Genomic DNA, 16,819 nt, shown 5'->3' with positions numbered 1-16,819 from the left:
CTTAGCACTACCAGGACCCTAGGAGCAGTGGGCCGCAGGGCCCCCGTTCGTGCTCCAGGTGGATTCTTAGACTCACATGTGCATAAACGTGGCACTGGTGTCAGAACAGATTGCTGGGCGGCCCTCAGCAGGCCGAGTGCAGTCAGAGAAGGCACATTTTGAACAAGTTCCCAGGTGACACTACTCACCTAGCGACCATGTGCAAGAAGATCCTTCAGCATTAGAAACCAGCCTGAGAGAGGGCGCAGTGATTAAGGCTTTTGACTCTTAAGCAAGAGGTCCTGAGTTCGACTCCTGGCATTGCGTGGGCCAGAATGATGCTCTGGTTATCGCTCGCCCCCCCATTGTTAAATAGCACAGCTGAGGCAAGTCAAAGGCCAGTGACTTAGAAAAGGTCTTTGGCAGAGTCCTGGAACCTCCCCTGCCCCACTAGGGAAAGACAGAGACAGGCTGGGGGTGTGGATCGACCCACCAACGCCCATGTTTAGTGGAGATGCAGTGACAGAAGCCAGAACTCCCTCCCACCTTCTGCTCCCCATTAAGAACTTGATCCATACTCCCAGAAGGATAAAGAATAGGGAAGCTTCCAATGGAGGGGATGGGATGAAGAACTCTGGTGGTGGGGACTGTTTGGAATTGTACCCCTCTTATCCAACAGACCTGTCGCTCATAAAAATAAAATAAAATAAAATAAAATAAAATAAAATAAAATAAAATAAAGGTCTTTGGTAAGATTAGTGGGTTGCAGCCTGGGAGGTGGCACAGTGGCTACAGTTTTGGAATTAAAAGAGTGAAGCCTCTGGAAACAACCAAAATGCCCTTTGACAGATGACTGGATAAAAAAGTTATGGGACATATCAACAGAGTCTTATGCAGCAATAAAAAAAATAAATTTGCGTCCTTTGGGATAAAGTGGATGGGACCGGAGATGATGTTCAGGGAAGCCAGTCAGGAGGTGCAGGACACTGCAGGATGGCTTCACCCATATGCAGAATAGAGAGAGCTGAGCACAGAAAGTGAAAACCAAATGTCAACCTCTGGCTAAGACTATGGGGGAACTACAGTGGCTGTGGGGGTGGGGTGAGGACACAGACCTCTGGTGACAGGAGTGGTGAGAAAAATAAAAAGACTATACTGTAATCCATTAACCCCTCAATACAAAGTTAAAAAAAAGAAAATGAGAGAGGAGGGGGTGAGAGGAGGCTTAAGTTCAAACTCCAGCATCACATTCAGCTGACTGTCTTCTCTTTTAACTCTGCTCTCTTGTGTTAAGAAACAAATCTTAAAACAAAACATGGGAAGGGTGGTGAAGAGAGCTTCACAAATGATGCTCTCAAGTGGCTTGTGAAAGTTTCCAACCATTTCCTCTGGCTCAACTTTACCCTCTGTAGGTGGGTGGACACTGGGTCTGGGCTCCCGGAGGAACTCCAAGGACTTGACCTCTGCCCTAGTGGCAGCCCAGCCACACGGGAGCAGCAGCCTTGGCTGCAGAGAGCCAGAGGAGAGAGGCCCGCCGGGGCATAAACGCCCTTTGAAAACAGCACAACCAATGTTTCCTGCCCTCTTTCTGCAGCACCGTGGTGGTGCTCGAGAATGTGTTGGCCAAGCTCCTCGAGTGTGTATCTGCAAAAAAGAGGCCAGTGCCAGGTTCCTAGGCTGTGCTCCAAACCCACTTCTGGTTCCTAGCGGTGACGATGCAGCATGAGCGCGCCAGTGAATCTGAGATCCCTGTGGGTCCCAGGGCTGGGGCGCTTGTTGAGAACCCCACTGACAGGTTGAGCGCGTGCGCAGAGCTTGGCTCCAGATCAGCTGTGCAGCCCAGAGAGCTAAAGAAACGGTAGAGTGACCTGTCCCCACCATGTAAGCTTCCTTTTTTTTTTTTTTTTTTTTAAATTTCTTTATTGGGGGATTAATAGCTTCCTTTTACTGGACTGACAACCTCACTGGGCATCATGGACCATCAAGAGGCAGGAGAACATACAGGAGGGAAGTCTCATTCAAGAGAGTGAGCGTGAATAAGACCCTTTAGAGCGGGGAAATCAAAGCCAGAGCCTACGGACGTGAACTGGGGCAGCGCTCTCCTCCGGGATGAGCTGGGAGAAGGCGGAGCTCAGCCAGAACAGCTTTTGGAAGAGTTTTATTGCATTTTGTCTCCACGTGGAAGCACTGACAAAGTCAAAAAGAGGCAGCACGTTCCACTTTTCCGGAAAAAAAAAAAAAATCACATGGCTAGATTCATTTTCTCCCTTATCCAGGGTTGGATTTAATCAAGTTTAGCCCCACCCCCATCCCAAGCAAAAGCTAAAAAAGGAAACAGATCCAAGATAGCGTACAGGAATTCAGATGGTCAGTATTCCATTTCTGCCAGTTCTGCATCTGTAAAAACGGATGACCCCACCCCTTCAATCTTCCTCTTTCTAACGAGATAACACAGGAAGGATGTCCAAATGGGAAAGTGGTTCTGTCTCAGTGCCGTAGAGCTGCTGGTCCCACTTAGTCGCTGATGGCCACCAACTCAAAACAAGAAAATCGCTGGGGGTTACAACAACTCCCTTGCGTGAAGGCAGCTCTGCCGGGACAGGTCTCCCAGGTTAACATGGGGGTAAGACAGGGCGTGTGCACTTTATGAGTCTACAGTACCAGCCAGAGAGCCCACTTGAGAGGTTTACGAGATGGGGTGGTGGCAGGGCTGCCCATGGCACTCAGCATCCACACTCCTGGCGCCAAGGAGGAGCGGGAGGGAGGGGTGCGGCGCAGAGCGAGCACATGACAGGACCTAAAATGCGCTTGCTTCAGACTGAGAGAGCTCTTCTGATTGTGTAAGGCATTCTGAACTGGGAAGACCCCTTTCTTTCACAATGTCCAAATGATCAGAGGGAGTGCAGTTGGTGACTCAGAATACAAATCAGTCCCTTTTCAGCTCTCTCCCCACCCCACCCCCTCAAAGTCATTCTACTCCCACCCCAGAGCCGATAAAGTCAGAGGCAGGCAACTGACTCCATGAGTCAGACGCAGACTGTGTCTCTGCGGGGGCCAGGGCTGCTGTGTCCAGGGCCTCCTTCTGAAGGCTCCAGCCCTCATCCTGCCCCACACAGGCCTCGAGGGGCAAGCGTCCGTCTTCACAAGCTGCCCGCCACTGGGCAGTGCCAGTCACAGGCCCTCCCGCACTCCTAGGCCTCCCCTACAGGTGTCCCACGTCACTGTCGTCGTCATCCATGTACTCAGCAGATGTGGGCGCGGCCTGGTGACCGCACCCCCAGGTTAGACAGGCCAGTTAGACAGCAGAGAGGAAACCAGAGGCCAGAGAAGTGAGTTTCAAAAGGAAAAAAGAAAAGTTGCTTTGGTTACAAAAAAAAAAAGGGGGGGTGTGAATGGAGATAGGATGATCTTTAAAAAAAGGAGGGATCCATTTTTTTTTTTTCTTCTGCAATGCTCAGCCATTTTACTTGAGACAGTAAAAGAAGTTTTAGAGCAGCTGACTTGCTTTTTCAGTTGTGGCACTCATGAGAACAGACCAGGCGGGAGGTCGTGCTGTGAGTGGCCTGTGTCTGGGTGGCAGTGCTGGTCAGGGGTCCGTCAGACCACATACTGGTATGGGTCTGCCTTCCCTTGGTCTGGTGTGGCAAAGGGACTGGCCCAGCCGAGAGAAAAGGGGTGGCCAAAAACGGCTTTCATGTTCATCCACTTTGTTTTTTTAGCCCATCTTCTCTCTTCCTTTTTCAATTGTTCTATTCCCTGAAAACAAGAACAATCACACTTTCAGTCAGGCGCTGTACTGGTGGGGAGGGATGTCCATTAGCTTGAAGTGAACGGACTCAACAATTCCTTCTGAATGGCACAAAACTACCTACAGAACAGTTCTCTTCTCTCACAAAAAGTGTTCAAACTGAAAACACTGCATCTGTGTGCGTGTGCATATAGGGGCGGTGGTTCGGGGCCCTCGGCTGTGACTGTGTGTGCAGGCCCGGTGTCCATCTACGCAGACCTGAGTGCTTCCTGGGGCGTGCCGGGGCGCCGTGGCTCATGCTGCCTGGTGAGGGAGTCTTAGGGAAGCTCTGGCATGAGAAGCCTTGGGGCTGGTGGGCAGCTCCTGTTCTGGGAGAGGTTCACAGAAGTCTCACACTACTGTGACCACTGTGCAGACCGGGGGGGGGGGGGGGCGGAGAGGAACAAAGCAAACACTGGTGTGGTGTGGTGTGGTGTGGTGTGGTGTGGTGTGGTGTGGTGTGGTGTGGTGTGGTGTGTGGTGTGGTGTGGTGTGGTGTGGTTAGCCTTGCCAGCCTGGGAGCTCAGGAAGCACCTTGCTTAGTGACGCTGGCAAGACACACCTGAGGGGGGGGGAAGAGACTGTGGTGAGGGCAGAAGTCACCAGAGCGAGGAGGAGGTGTTAGTACAGGTTAGAGGGCACAGGGACAGACCAGTCAGCCTCAGTCGTGGCCAGGGGCCTCCTAGTGCTCCTTTGGGGAGAAAGCGGCAGTGTGACCCTCTTGGGGCCCGAGCTGCTGCCCTACTAAGTCTCCCAGGACAAACAGGCCAGGGGAGCGAGATGGCTCCTTCCTCTCTCCTTTCTCTTCTTTAGACGGAGCAAGTCGGGGCAGGGCTGGAGAATGTGCCCATAGGCAGAGGGGCAAGGGTCTGTCTGCTGTGGTCTCTGAGGAAGTGGGGGAGCAGGGATGGGGTCTGAGAGGATAGTCAGTCAGTCTGCCTGCAGCCCAGGGACCGGGGAAGGATTCGGGTCAAGGAAAAGATACCCATCCGTCCCCAGGAGCTGTGGAGCCTGCCATGTCTCCCTTCCTCCTTCCCAGCACAATTCCCTTCAGAAATGGCCTCAAGGGGAAAGAAGCAAGGCTAGGCCCTGGAGAATTCTCCTCACCCACGACCTGTGACCCTGCGGGCTTAACGGACAAGCTGGCCAGTCGCTGCTGGAACACAGCTCAGTCTACACCACTGGCAGGCAGAGCGCTTTGGCGGCCAAGGCTTCTTCCACCTTCTAAGGTGCTGGGGATGCCCATGTCGGTGGCTTGGCAGTGGGTTAAGTGCCATTCTCTCTGCCTGCTGGTGTCCTTCACCCACAGGGAGAGGGTGCTGGGGGCTTTGTCCCTCCGACAGGCCGCTAGATGGGCGCTGCCCCGCAAGGGAGCCTGAGGGAGGCAGCTGTATCAGTGCAAAGACGGACATTTACCACTCTGACCCTCATGCCAGAGCTGAGTGCCACCCCTCCCTTCTAGTCCTGCTACCTGACCCCAAACATCTAAAGAGAAATGCCCACATCACAGCAACGGGCTCAAGTCTGGCCCAGCCCGCAGCTGTGAAGACCCCAGAGGAGCTGTGGGTAGGAGGGGAGAAGAAATGCAAAATCCCACTGCTTACACCAGGCCCAGGCCCAGGCCCAGGCCCGCCCGGACAACCAGGTGTACAGTCACCCTGGGAAGCATCACTGCCTGTCTGCTTGGCCCACCACCCGATCTCTACACCCACGCTCTGCCCAGGAGTGAAAAGGTGCCTCGGTGCCCAGCAGGGTGTCCAAGACAATACGGGAGGACCTGTGGCCAAAGGCGCCCCTCACCAAGGCTGCTGGGCCCCTTTCTGCTGCCCAGCTCAGTGCGTGGACGTGTGTGTGTGTGGGGAGACCCGGGGTCACCGCAAAGGGGGCGATCCCACACCCCCGCCCCGTGCCCGTCCACTGGGCGCCCAGCCCGACATGCCGCCGCTCTCTCACCGTCTCATCTGTGCAGATGGAGTGCACCTGGGTCCCGAACATGACGGACGTGAAGATGAGGAAGAGCAGCCCCTCGAAGCACAGCAGGATGAGTAGGATCACCGTGGTGGGCGGCGAGAAGGAGCTGCATTCTGCAAGAGAGGGGCGCGGGGCTGGGGCAGCCACCACTGTCTGGTGCCCCCCCAACTCTGACACGCTGTCTTCAGGGAGGCCGCCTCTGCCCAACACGCCTACAGGCAACCAACTCCACTGCCCTGACACCAAGCACGGGGCCTGGCATGTGGGGAGACCCCACAGACACCTTTCCTGCCCCAGGAGGGCTTGTGCGGCTTCCAGACACGAGGGGCTGGGGCATTCCCGCTGCGGGTGCCGCCTCTCTGCTCAGTGAGCAGGGGAACAGGTGTAGGGGACAGGTGTAGCGGACAGGTGTAGGGGACAGGTGTAGCGGACAGGTGTAGGGGACAGGTGTAGCGGACAGGTGTAGGGGACAGGTGTAGGGCACAGGTGTAGGGGACAGGTGTAGCGGACAGGTGTAGCGGACAGGTGTAGGGGACAGGTGTAGCGGACAGGTGTAGCGGAACGCTGGGCCGCTCTAGGAATTGCAGCCAGTCCTGAGCCCGGTTAGAGTCACTGCCCGCTCCTGAGAATCCCTGTCTCAGCGAGTCTGTCCTGAAGTCAGGGAGTGGACAGAGTTGTTTGGTCTGACGGCACTTTTGCTGTCGTTCCCCAGTATGAGATGGCCCTGACCTGGTGTCTTGAGAGCCCAAGGCAAGTCCTTGTCCCTTTCTGGGCCCCGGTTCCTCTGCTGCTGAGCAGCTGGTCTCTCTGGGAGTGTGGTCTGAAGTGGGAGGGCCTCAGGTGCGAGTAAAGTCAGTGGTCTGGACACACAGTGGAATACTACTCAGCTAGGAAGAACGGTGACTCCACCTTCTTCACCTTCTCATGGACGGAGCTCAAAGGAATCGTAAAGTGGGATGAGCCCGAAAGAGAAGGATGAATGTGGGATGATCCCACTCACGGACAGAAGCTGACTCTGGGAGGGAGGGGGTTGAGGCTTTCAGGTCCTGGCCCCTATGACAGGCTCACTGTGAAGCGAGTGTCCTCCTGTGACCCATCTTGGGAGATGAAGAATCGTGCCTACGTGCCAGCACCTCTACTGCAAGCCACTGACTGGCCTCTCAGAACAAAACAAACATATGCCCGAAAAAACAAAACACAAGCAACAAAAGCAGCCCGACCCACTGAAGAGAAAGGCAGGAGGCAGGTGCTGTGGAGGTGGTGGGTGCATACAGGGAGCCCCCCTCTGGTCCCCCATCTGAGAGCAGCTTCCAGAGACCCGTGAGACACGTGCACAGGGAAGAGGCTTGGCTGGCACAGATTCCCCAAGCACGCCTGTGCTCGCCCAGTCACCAGGCCTGCTCGGGCCCATCTCTCCGGCTGGAACAGCCCAGTTCTGGAGGTGTGGTTATGATCCACTGGGCCTGGGACCGATTCAGGGAGCGCCCGTGACAGCAGCCCTGCTAGGGTCCTTTTGCAGACATCACAAGGGACAAGGAGGACCTACCTGGACACCTGGCGCCGTGTGGGTGGCTAGATAAGAAAGCGCACCTCTCGGGGGGTGGGCGGTAGTGCAGCGGGTTAAGCGCACATGGCACAAAGCGCAAGGACCTGCGTATGGATCTCGGTTCGAGCCCCTGGCTCTATCTGCGGGGGGGGGGGGGGGGGTGTCGCTTCACAGGTGGTGAAGCAGGTCTGCAGGTGTCTAGCTTCCTCTCCCTTCCTCTCTCGATTTCTCTCTGTCCTGTCCAACAATATCATCAAGGGCAAAAACAAGGAAAAAAAAAAAAAAAAAGAACAGCTTACCTCTCTTCACATCCCCTTGGAACTCAACTGTGGGCCTGGGAGACTCCCAGTCTGGCCTCCAGTGGGGAGGGCAGGGCAGCTGCCTACCTGGTCTCTGAGCGCTCAGTGATGAGGGGGACAAGGTAGACATGGCAGGGCACGAATCCTGGCCTCAGCTGTTCTGGCCCTGCGTCTTTCCTGTTCAGCCCTCTCCTCCCATCTTGGCCCAACACCTGTCTGTCTCTGCCGCTGGTGCCAGGAGGGCACCGCTGTGCTATAGCTACACTACACTGGAGAGCCTGACAATAGTCGAATTCCCCCTCCCCCCATCTTTCCACCAGAGCACTGCTCAGCTCTGGTTTATGGTGGTACGGGGGACTGAACCTGGAACTTCGGAGCCTCAGGTATGAGCTTCTTTTTGCAGAACCCTTACGCTGTCTACCCTTGCCCTCAATAGTGGAATCCGGGCAAGGCATCTGGCTCCACTGTCTCTGCTACGCAGTGGAAGAACAATGTGTGAGCTGATCAGTCCTCTTAAATTTTATTTTAAGGCTTAGTTATTTCACGAGGAACAGAAGTCAGACCACGACTCTCATGTGCAGTACGGGCACTGTGTCCGCAGCCTCGGGCATGCGAGTCCTGGGCTTCCCTGAGCTGCGGCCTCTGCTCTCCAGGGCTGGAGTGGGCCCAGGGCTGTGGCTTCCTCCAGCCTTCCACAGCCGTCTGTGCCTGCACCCACCCTAACAGTACAAGTCGAGTTCTGGGGAGGCAGGAGCCAGACTCAGGGAACACGGAGCCAGCTCCTCCTCACAGTGTCCTCACTCACTCATCCCGGGTGAGGCGACAGCCCTCCCTAGTGTCTGCAGGGCCTGGCCGTGCAAGCGGTCTAGGCCCGAGCAGTGATGGAGTGACTGGTCAGCTCCCTGGCCTCTCCTTTGGGGACTGTCCTGGCTCAGCCCTGTTGCCACAGGGGCTGGGTACTCTCAGTCTCTATCACAACTCCTGACATGGGGGGATCCGGGACACTAGACTCACCTGGGCAGGGCCGGACATCCCAACTCCAGACCGGGGCTCGAGCCACAGTGCCTCTGAGCTGTGAGACTGAGGACATGTTTGCCCCTGTGAGCCCGGCTTCTGCCTTCTGCACAAGGGGAAGCACCCACCTTCTCGTCGCTGTGTTAGCAGGCAAATGCGGCACTGCTCAGGCAGCCGGAGCGTCGAGCTTAGTTCTTAGTGGGTGCTAGTCAACGACCCCCAGCTCCTTTTTTTTTTTTTTTTTTTTTTTGCTAAATTTCTTTTTATTTTCTTTACTGGATAGAGACAGTCAGAAATGAAGAGGTAAGGGGAGGCAGAGAGGGAGAGAGGCAGAGAGACACCTGCAGCCCTGCTTCACCACTCGCAAAGCTTTCCTCCTGCAGGTGGGGGCTGGGGCCTTGAACCCGGGTCCTTGTGCACTGTAGTGTGCAAGCTCAACCAGGTGCGTCACCCACAGCCCGTCCTTCAGCTCCACTTCTAGACAGAGACACTCTGCCTCCTCACCAGTATCGCTCACTGTTGCCCACGCCCACGAACCTGACTGCGGCTGGTGGCGGCTCTGATGTCCCCGTCAGAACACTATCAAGGCGTTTTTCAGAAAGTCCCCCAGGGAACTTGCTGCTCACAGCCAGCCAGCCAGGCCAGTCTGAAGCCCACCTGCCTACCACACTGGCTTGACCTCCTCTCTCTGCTATGAACCAGGACTGTAGTCCTACAAAGCTAGGCGGCCACCAGGTGCTAGGGACCAAACCGTGCCACTGGTCCTCCCCCAAGGTGAGGTTTTTAGTTTTCGTTTTTTTTTTTTTGTGGCCAGGGTCTTTGCGAAAGTCAGCCTGTGAGGTTGGAGGCTCTTCCCTAAAGAGCCTGTGTGTCCCACAAGGACACAGGAGATGGCAGCTGTGTCTAAGCCTCTCACTAGAAACCACGGTGGTCAGCACCCTGATCTTGACACCTTCCCGCCCTCAGGACCGAGAAGGCAATGCTGAGGCTTGCCAGCGCCTGAATGTGGAGTTTCAGCGCCACAGCCTGCGCTGACTAGGAACACGCACTCGCCTTCCTGTGGGTGAGCTTAAGTCAGAAGAGCAGGGCACCAAGTGTAGAGGCGGCAAAGACTACGGGCACGGGCACGGGGCCTCAGCACTGAACGGACTGGCCTTGTGCAGCAGCACAAGGCCCAAGAACCAGCGCAAACAGGAAGAGCAAAGCTTGGGGAGGTGATGACATGAATGGGGGGGGGGGGCCCACGGGGAAAGGGAGAAGGTGGGAGGACGGTGCTTCTCCTCAAGGCCCGGGAGGCAGCAACAGGTAGAGTCACATTGCCAGCGGCAAGGACCCTGGCTGATCGTCAAGTACCATGGGGAGCACCGTGCAATCCAGGCTCTGGTCTGTCTTGCCTCTGTCTCAGATTTACAACAGAGAGAAAAAGAGTCCACAGGTGCTATCATGTAGGCGTGAAAACTTCCACAAATGAAGCCCTGGACCTTAATCCTGGGGTCCTAAGTCTGATCCTTGGCAGTGCGTAAATCAGAGTGGTGCCTGGGTTCTCTTCCTCCTGTTCTTAAATAAATCAATATATACTGATGTACTGCACCAAAGTCAAGGACTCTGGGGTGGGGGAAGTGTTCAGGCCCTGGAACACGAAGGCAGACGAGAAGCTAGGTGGGGGTTAGATCATTATGCAGAAAACTGAGAAGTGTTACACATGTACCAACGGCTGTATTTTATTGTCAACTGTAAACCATTAATCCCCAAATAAAGAAAAGTAAATCAATAAAACAGTTTTATGCAAAAAAATAAACACATATAAATATTTTAAAATGAGGTTGGCCCCAGGCACCATGCTAGAACAAGGGCCCACCCGCTTGGGCCCTCACACAGACCCCTGGAGTAGGAAGGGAGGCCTGGCTTATACTCACTTGTCCAGTCTTCTTCAAAGCAATACAGGAAGTGGAATCCCACCATGACGAGGGCGTGGAAGGAAATGAGAGCTATGTACATCTGAAACAGGAGAGCAGTGCAGACATTGTTGTGACAACCTTCCGGACATGCAGATGTGTGAACAGGGGACTTGGACCTTCCTACTCAAACACAGTCAGCCTCAGGGCTCACCAGGAGGGACCCCAAGCCTCCTGCCACTGGCCCCTGCACTCGACTATGGGTCTGGAGGGAGTGGCCCTTCAACGGGAGGCTGTGGAACAAGGCAGAAACAGCCCCCGCGCTGTGACCTGGGCTCAGTGTGGGCTGCCCTAGTGAGCAAGGCGTGGCCAGGCCCTGCTGCTTCTCCCACCTGAGAACGTGGGCCCTGAGTGTTCGGGCCTGCGGCCCACCCTAAGGGTCCTCAACACGCCCCAGCCCCACCTGCCTGCAGCCACCACCAAACTGGACATTAGGAATGGGGGCCCAGAGCTAGTCAGTCTCCAAACATTCAAAGGGCTTGGGAAGAGAGTTAGCCGGAAGGATGAGAGCTACACAGCCTGACAGTGAACTGAACAGCAGAAAAGACCACTATGAGAATGGAGACTTCTCAAAGGAACAAAGTCTGGCTGCTTCCCGGAGTGGGGGGAGGGGGGGAGAGGGAAAGATGGGGGAGGGCAGAGCTGGAAGCTGACTTACTGTAAACAGGACAAAGTACTTCTGGTTGTTCTCACCAACGCAGTTATTAACCCAAGGGCAGTGGTGGTCCATCTTCCGAATGCACCGCTTACAAACACTGCGGGAACCCACAAGGCAGACTGTCAGGGGGGCCCCAGGAACACAGAGCCCACCCCCCAGCTCTACTCCTTAGCAAGGACCTCGCCCTGCCTGAGGCTTTGCTGGGGGTGTGCTGACAGGACCCCCAGGGCCACAGGCCCTCAGACAGAGGGACAGTCCTCCACCTTCACAGCATCTCATCTCATCTCACATGAAAGTTAAGACAGAACTGATGACGACCGGCTGAGGGTGAGGGAGCACGGAGGACAGGAAGAGTGTGAGAACCATGCCCGGAAGAGATGAAATACAGTTCTGATTTTCCCAGGAGGGGCTTCCTGCAGAAACAGGTTTTTCTGCTTCAAGCATGGGGTGTGTGTGTGTGTGTGTGTGTGTCCTATCCAACAATGATGACATAAATAACAACAACTACAACAACAAAATTAAAAAACAAGGGTAACAAAAGGGAAAATAAATAAACAAACCAAAACAAATGATCAATGAGAGAGAGAGCCAGAGCACCGCTTCTGGTCACAGCACCAGGACCTCACACCCAAGAGGCCCACAGTTCACCCACTGCTCTGCTTTGCAGGCCACAGCATTAGGTTTTTTTTTTTGTTTTTTTTTTAGGATAGAACTTGATTTTTTTTTTTTTCCTCCAGGGTTATTGCTGGGCTCGGTGCCTGCACCATGAATCCATCGCTCCTGGAAGCCATTTTTCCCCCCTTTTTGTTGTAGCCTTGTTGTGGTTATTATTATTGCCATTGTTGATATTGTTTATTGTTGGATAGGACAGAGAGAAATGGAGAGAGGAGGGGAAGACAGAGAGGGGAGAGAGAAAGATAGACACCTGCAGACCTGCTTCACCGCCTGTGAAGTGACTCCCCTGCAGGTGGGGAGCTGGGGGCTCGAACCGGGATTCTTACGTCAGTCCCTACTGAGCCACCGCCTGACCCCCAGAACTTGATTTTTTATTTATTTACTTTATTTTTACCAGTGCACTGCTCAGCTCTGCCTTAGGGTGGGTACGGGGGGACTGAACCTGGGCCTCGGGCACGAGAGTCTGTTTTATAACCACCATGCTATCTCCCCGAACCCACATTAGCTTTTTCAACAGCAAGTCCAGTGGGCTATGGCAGTGGGCAGGGCAGGGTGGATGGTGTTTGCTGAGCTCTGCTCACCAGTGATGATGGAAAGGCATTGGAGGAGCTGGTGGGTGCGGGGGTGTGAGCCGTTCCCCAACGCCAGGCCAGGGCACAGATGACTGTGAAGGCTGCGGGGCTCAGCCACACCCGGGAGTAGGTATAGTTTTCTCTTTTTATTTATTTTGGATAGAGACAGAGAGAGGTTGAGAGGGAAAAGGGAAATAGAGGAGGAGAGAGGGACACACCTGTGACCCTGTTTCACCCCTCATGAATCTTCCCCCCTGCAGGTGGGGACTGAGGGCTTGAACCCTGGTCCTTACAAACTGTTATGTGTGCACTCAGCCAGGTGCACCACCACCTGGCCCCAGCATGACCTTTCCTAAGCATAGTGTGTGTGTGTGTGTGTGTGCACGTTTGTGTGTGTGTATGTGAGTGTGTGTGTGCGTGTGTTTGTGTGTGTGTGTGTGTTTGTTTGTGTGTGTGTGTGTGTGTTTGTGAGTGTGTGTGTGTGTGTGTGTGTGTGTGAGTGTGTGTGAGTGTGTGTGTGAGTGTGTGTGAGTGTGTGCTTGTGTGTGTGTGAGTGTGTGTGTGTGTGTGAGTGTGTGTGTGTGTGTGAGTGTGTGTGCTTGTGTGTGTGTGTGTGAGTGTGTGTGAGTGTGTGTGTGAGTGTGTGTGTGTGAGTGTGTGTGTGTGTGAGTGTGTGTGTGAGTGTGTGTGTGAGTGTGTGTGTGAGTGTGTGTGAGTGTGTGTGCTTGTGTGTGTGTGTGTGTGTGAGTGTGTGTGTGTGTGTGTGTGTGTGTGTGTGTGTGAGTGTGTGTGTGTGTGTGAGTGTGTGTGTGAGTGTGTGTGTGTTTTTCTTACTGGGGAAGCCACTCAGCCTGGGACTTCAGAGCCTCAGGCAAGAGCGTCTTCGGCGGAGCCACTGCGCTAGCTTCCCAGCCCTGGCTCGCTCTTTGGGGTCAGGGCAGACCTGAGCCTGTGGACCGGCTCGACTCCAAGCCTCGAACGGCTCACGCGCAGGCACGCACGCGCGTTGTCCCACGGGGTCGTGGTTCAGGCGAGCGGTGGGGTCACACCCACCTTCCCCTTGTCCTTCTCCACAGCTCCAGAGACTCACACTGACGGGCACAACACAGACAGGCGCTCAGAGGAAGAAAGGGAGGCCCAAGAGAGGCGGGAAAACCAAGGAAGTCCCGTGTCCGTAGCTGCTTTACGTGGCCTCTCTGTGGCGGCAATCTACAAGCACCGATGGATGCAGACTAACCGGTGACCCCGGGCCCTGCCCCTCACTTTTAAACGCAGAGACAGTTGAGAGTAAGTTGCTTCCTGCACCCTGGGCCTCCGTCAGCAGGCCCTGCACAGCCTCCACAGAGATGTCCTGTGGCTTGATTTTCTCCTGGCTGGGCAACAAACTCTCGAGGGGCACCGGCTCCCTGCTCCAGCTCCTGAGTGGCTTGTCTTCCACCAGTTACTCTGAAAGGGCCTTCAAGTGTGTGCCGGACACTGCTCAGCTGCAGAGATATGCCAAGTGGCCTTAAACAAGTTCTCACAGCAAATTCTGCCTCTGTTTCCCGGCAGCCTCTCTGCAGAGACCAGGTATGATGCCAGGAAGTGGGGTTTCACAATAGGCTCTCACTGGGCAGTCAAATCAGGAAAACACTCTCTTCAAGGGGTGAAGAAAGGGGAAGAGCAGGTCCTCTGGTGAGGCCCCTCTGCTCAAGTGTCCGTATTACACTGACTGGAAACAGTCAGTGCTAGTGATTTTGAGTGGAAACTGTTCAGGACCCGGTTCCCTTCCAACTCCCACTTTCCAAGACTCAATGCCGGGCACACTGGGAGCTGCAGAGGCCAGTGCTGCTGGCTGGTCTCAGAGCTCCTGTTTGCAACGAGGACACATTCCAGGATGCCCCCCCCCCCTCTCGCTTATAGAGCTGCTGGGAGGCAGGTTCCTGGGCCAGGGAGCAGTGGTGCTGGGGGATGGGGTGGGAGCGGGGCACTGCTCAGAGACTGAGCCCTTCCCAGTCTGAACAGCTTAGCAGCTGGAGCCTGGCGAGAGCTGGAGCTTGGCAAGGTCTGGAGGTGGGGCCTTAAATGGGACAGCTGACATGTTCCAGGCCGAGGCGGTGACTGTCCACCTGCCTGCCTGCTAGTTTTGCACCTTCTATCACAAGGGAAAATCAACAGATGCAGGTTCCCTCCCCACCATCACCCAACACACCGCTAGGGAGTCAGTTACAAAGAGCAAGGCAGCCGGGCGCTTGGTGTCCCCTCTCCAGTCACAGTGGGGCAGCTCAGGCCCAGACACCAAGGCAGGCTCCCTAACAGGTCCCAGGGGCCTCTCCCACACCTCTCTCTCGTGCTGGCTCAGCATCTCATGTGCACAGTGCAGTGGGCGGCCAGGCTCCTGGGCACAGGCACTGAGAGCAAGGGGCATGCCCTGAAGGTGCCATGATGGCCACTGGAGAGATACAAGGTCTTACATGGAGCTACTTGGGGTGGGAGAGAGAGCATAATGGTTCTGCAAGGAGACTCTCATGGCCGAGGCTCCAAAGTCCCACATTCAATCCCCCACACCACCATAAGCCAGAGCTGAGCAGTGCTCTAAGAAAAAAAAAAAAGTGACAGAACAGTGCAAGATGGCAAGCTGACTGTCCACACTGGCACCTATAAAAGTCCAACGTGCTGCCATCTCTTGTGCTCTCACGGACAGACAGCGGAGTCTATGCCCAGGTAACAGCAGCCTCACATCTAAGCCTCCCTTCAGAAGCAAAGAAGGAAGAGCAGCCACGCGCCTAGAGGTTCAGGTCTGGCAGGATCTGCGCCACCCAGCAGAGCTCAGAAGATACAGGCGGCTGGGACTCGAGGAGTCGTCGGAGGAGTCAGGTGCTCACTGCAGGAGCAGCCAGCCGACGCCAGCCGTGTCCACCTGGGAGGCAGGCCTCTGAGCTCCAAGCGCCACGAACTGGCACTGCGTGGCTCTGCGTGACGTGGCGCGGCGTGGCGTGGCAGGGTCAGTGAGGGCTGGGTAGGGCCACCATGACTCATCATTTGAATCAGCAGCCTCTGTTTTGCTCAAACTGATTTAAGAATCCCTCGCTTGGGTTTTCTTGGGGAGGGGGGGGGGCGTGGGGAGGAAAACCGCAGGGGTAGAGAAAGGGAAGGACCCCAGCAGTCACCTCGTTTCTACCCACTAAGTCCACGCTGGCCTGCCTGCAGCCTGTATAAGCCAGCACATGCCCAAGGAGCATGCTCTGCTGAGCGACCAAGCAGCCTCCTCTTGCTGAGAAGGACTCCCAGTTATTCCAGCGGAACCCACACCACAGGCTTGGGAGGAAGAGCTGCGCAAGCTGAGCAGCAGCGGGTCCACCGACAGTCCAGTGTGGCGGGGACAGCGCTGGCCTCTCCAGCTTCAAGGCTGGGACTCACAGGCAGCGCTGGGCTGACAGGAACATGCTACACAGACGCCTGCATCTCAGGTCCAAGCAGCAAGCCCTGAATCAGCTGCTTCTTTTTATGACAGAACAAAGATGGCTAAACAGTCCTGTGCGAATGAGCATCAGCCTGGAAACGAGGCTGAGGGGCATGTTTGTAGCTCTGTGATTTGGCATTTAAAGCATACTTGCAATGATAAAAGTGTAATTTTTATGTTTTGTGGAGAAGAATCAAAACAACAAAGAAAGCTGAAAACCAAAGGGAAGAAAAAAATCACAAATAAGAAAGGAAAGTAGCTTCTTTTTTTTGGGAGGGGCGGGGGCTAAATTTTAAGCTTTAAAGAAAAGTTTTCATTCAAGGACAATCCTTTCATTTCTCTCTACATTTTATTTATTTATTATTTTATTATTATTATTTTTTTGCCTCCAGGGTTATTGCTGGGGCTTGGTGCCTGCACTACGAATCCACTGCTCCTGGAGGCCATTTTTCCCATTCTGTTGCCCTTATTATTATTGTCATTGTTGACGTTGTTGTTGTTGGATAGGACAGAGAAATGGAGAGAGATGGGGAAGACAGAGGGAGAGAGAAAGACAGACACCTGCAGACCTGCTTCACCACTTGTGAAGCAAGCCCCCTGCAGGTGGGGAGTCAAGAGGCTCGAACCCAGATTCTTGTGCCAGTCCTTGCTCTTTGTGCCATGTGCTTAACCCACTGTGCCACCGCCCGACTCCCCCATATTTTTTTTAAAGAGGCACAGAGAAAGGCGGAAAGAAGTCCCAGCTCCAGCTCCCTCTAGCGCAGACCCTGAACCTGGGCTGACACGTGACAAAGCAGCACACTGTCCAGGTGGACTTATTACCAACCCTCCTACGATTTAAAGTGACCGGGGTCTAAGAGAGAACGTGATGGTTCTGCAAAGAGACTCTCATTTCCGAGGCTCTGAAGTCCCAGGTTCAAT

At 54.8% G+C, this 16,819-nt stretch overlaps 1 protein-coding gene across 2 annotated transcripts in view; it reads right to left on the bottom strand.

Moving 5' to 3' along the window:
* Positions 1 to 16,819, bottom strand: part of ZDHHC3 (zinc finger DHHC-type palmitoyltransferase 3) — a 48,922-nt gene that overhangs the window by 17,082 nt on the left and 15,021 nt on the right. The window contains exons 3-6 of one of the 2 annotated variants that reach the window (XM_060184228.1): positions 11,210 to 11,306; positions 10,513 to 10,594; positions 5,720 to 5,850; positions 2,122 to 3,735 (exon numbers count right to left, since the gene is read on the bottom strand). In XM_060184228.1, the coding sequence (XP_060040211.1) occupies positions 3,577 to 3,735; positions 5,720 to 5,850; positions 10,513 to 10,594; positions 11,210 to 11,306 (469 nt within the window). In that variant the 3' untranslated portion in view covers positions 2,122 to 3,576. Of the gene's footprint in view, positions 1 to 2,121; positions 3,736 to 5,719; positions 5,851 to 10,512; positions 10,595 to 11,209; positions 11,307 to 16,819 lie in introns of those variants that run through there. The other variant, XM_060184227.1, reaches the window with a different exon arrangement.

Source organism: Erinaceus europaeus, unplaced genomic scaffold (genome assembly GCF_950295315.1).
Source record: "Erinaceus europaeus unplaced genomic scaffold, mEriEur2.1 scaffold_281, whole genome shotgun sequence".
Taxonomy (NCBI): Eukaryota; Metazoa; Chordata; class Mammalia; order Eulipotyphla; family Erinaceidae; genus Erinaceus; species Erinaceus europaeus.
This window is presented reverse-complemented; position numbering and strand designations above follow the sequence as displayed.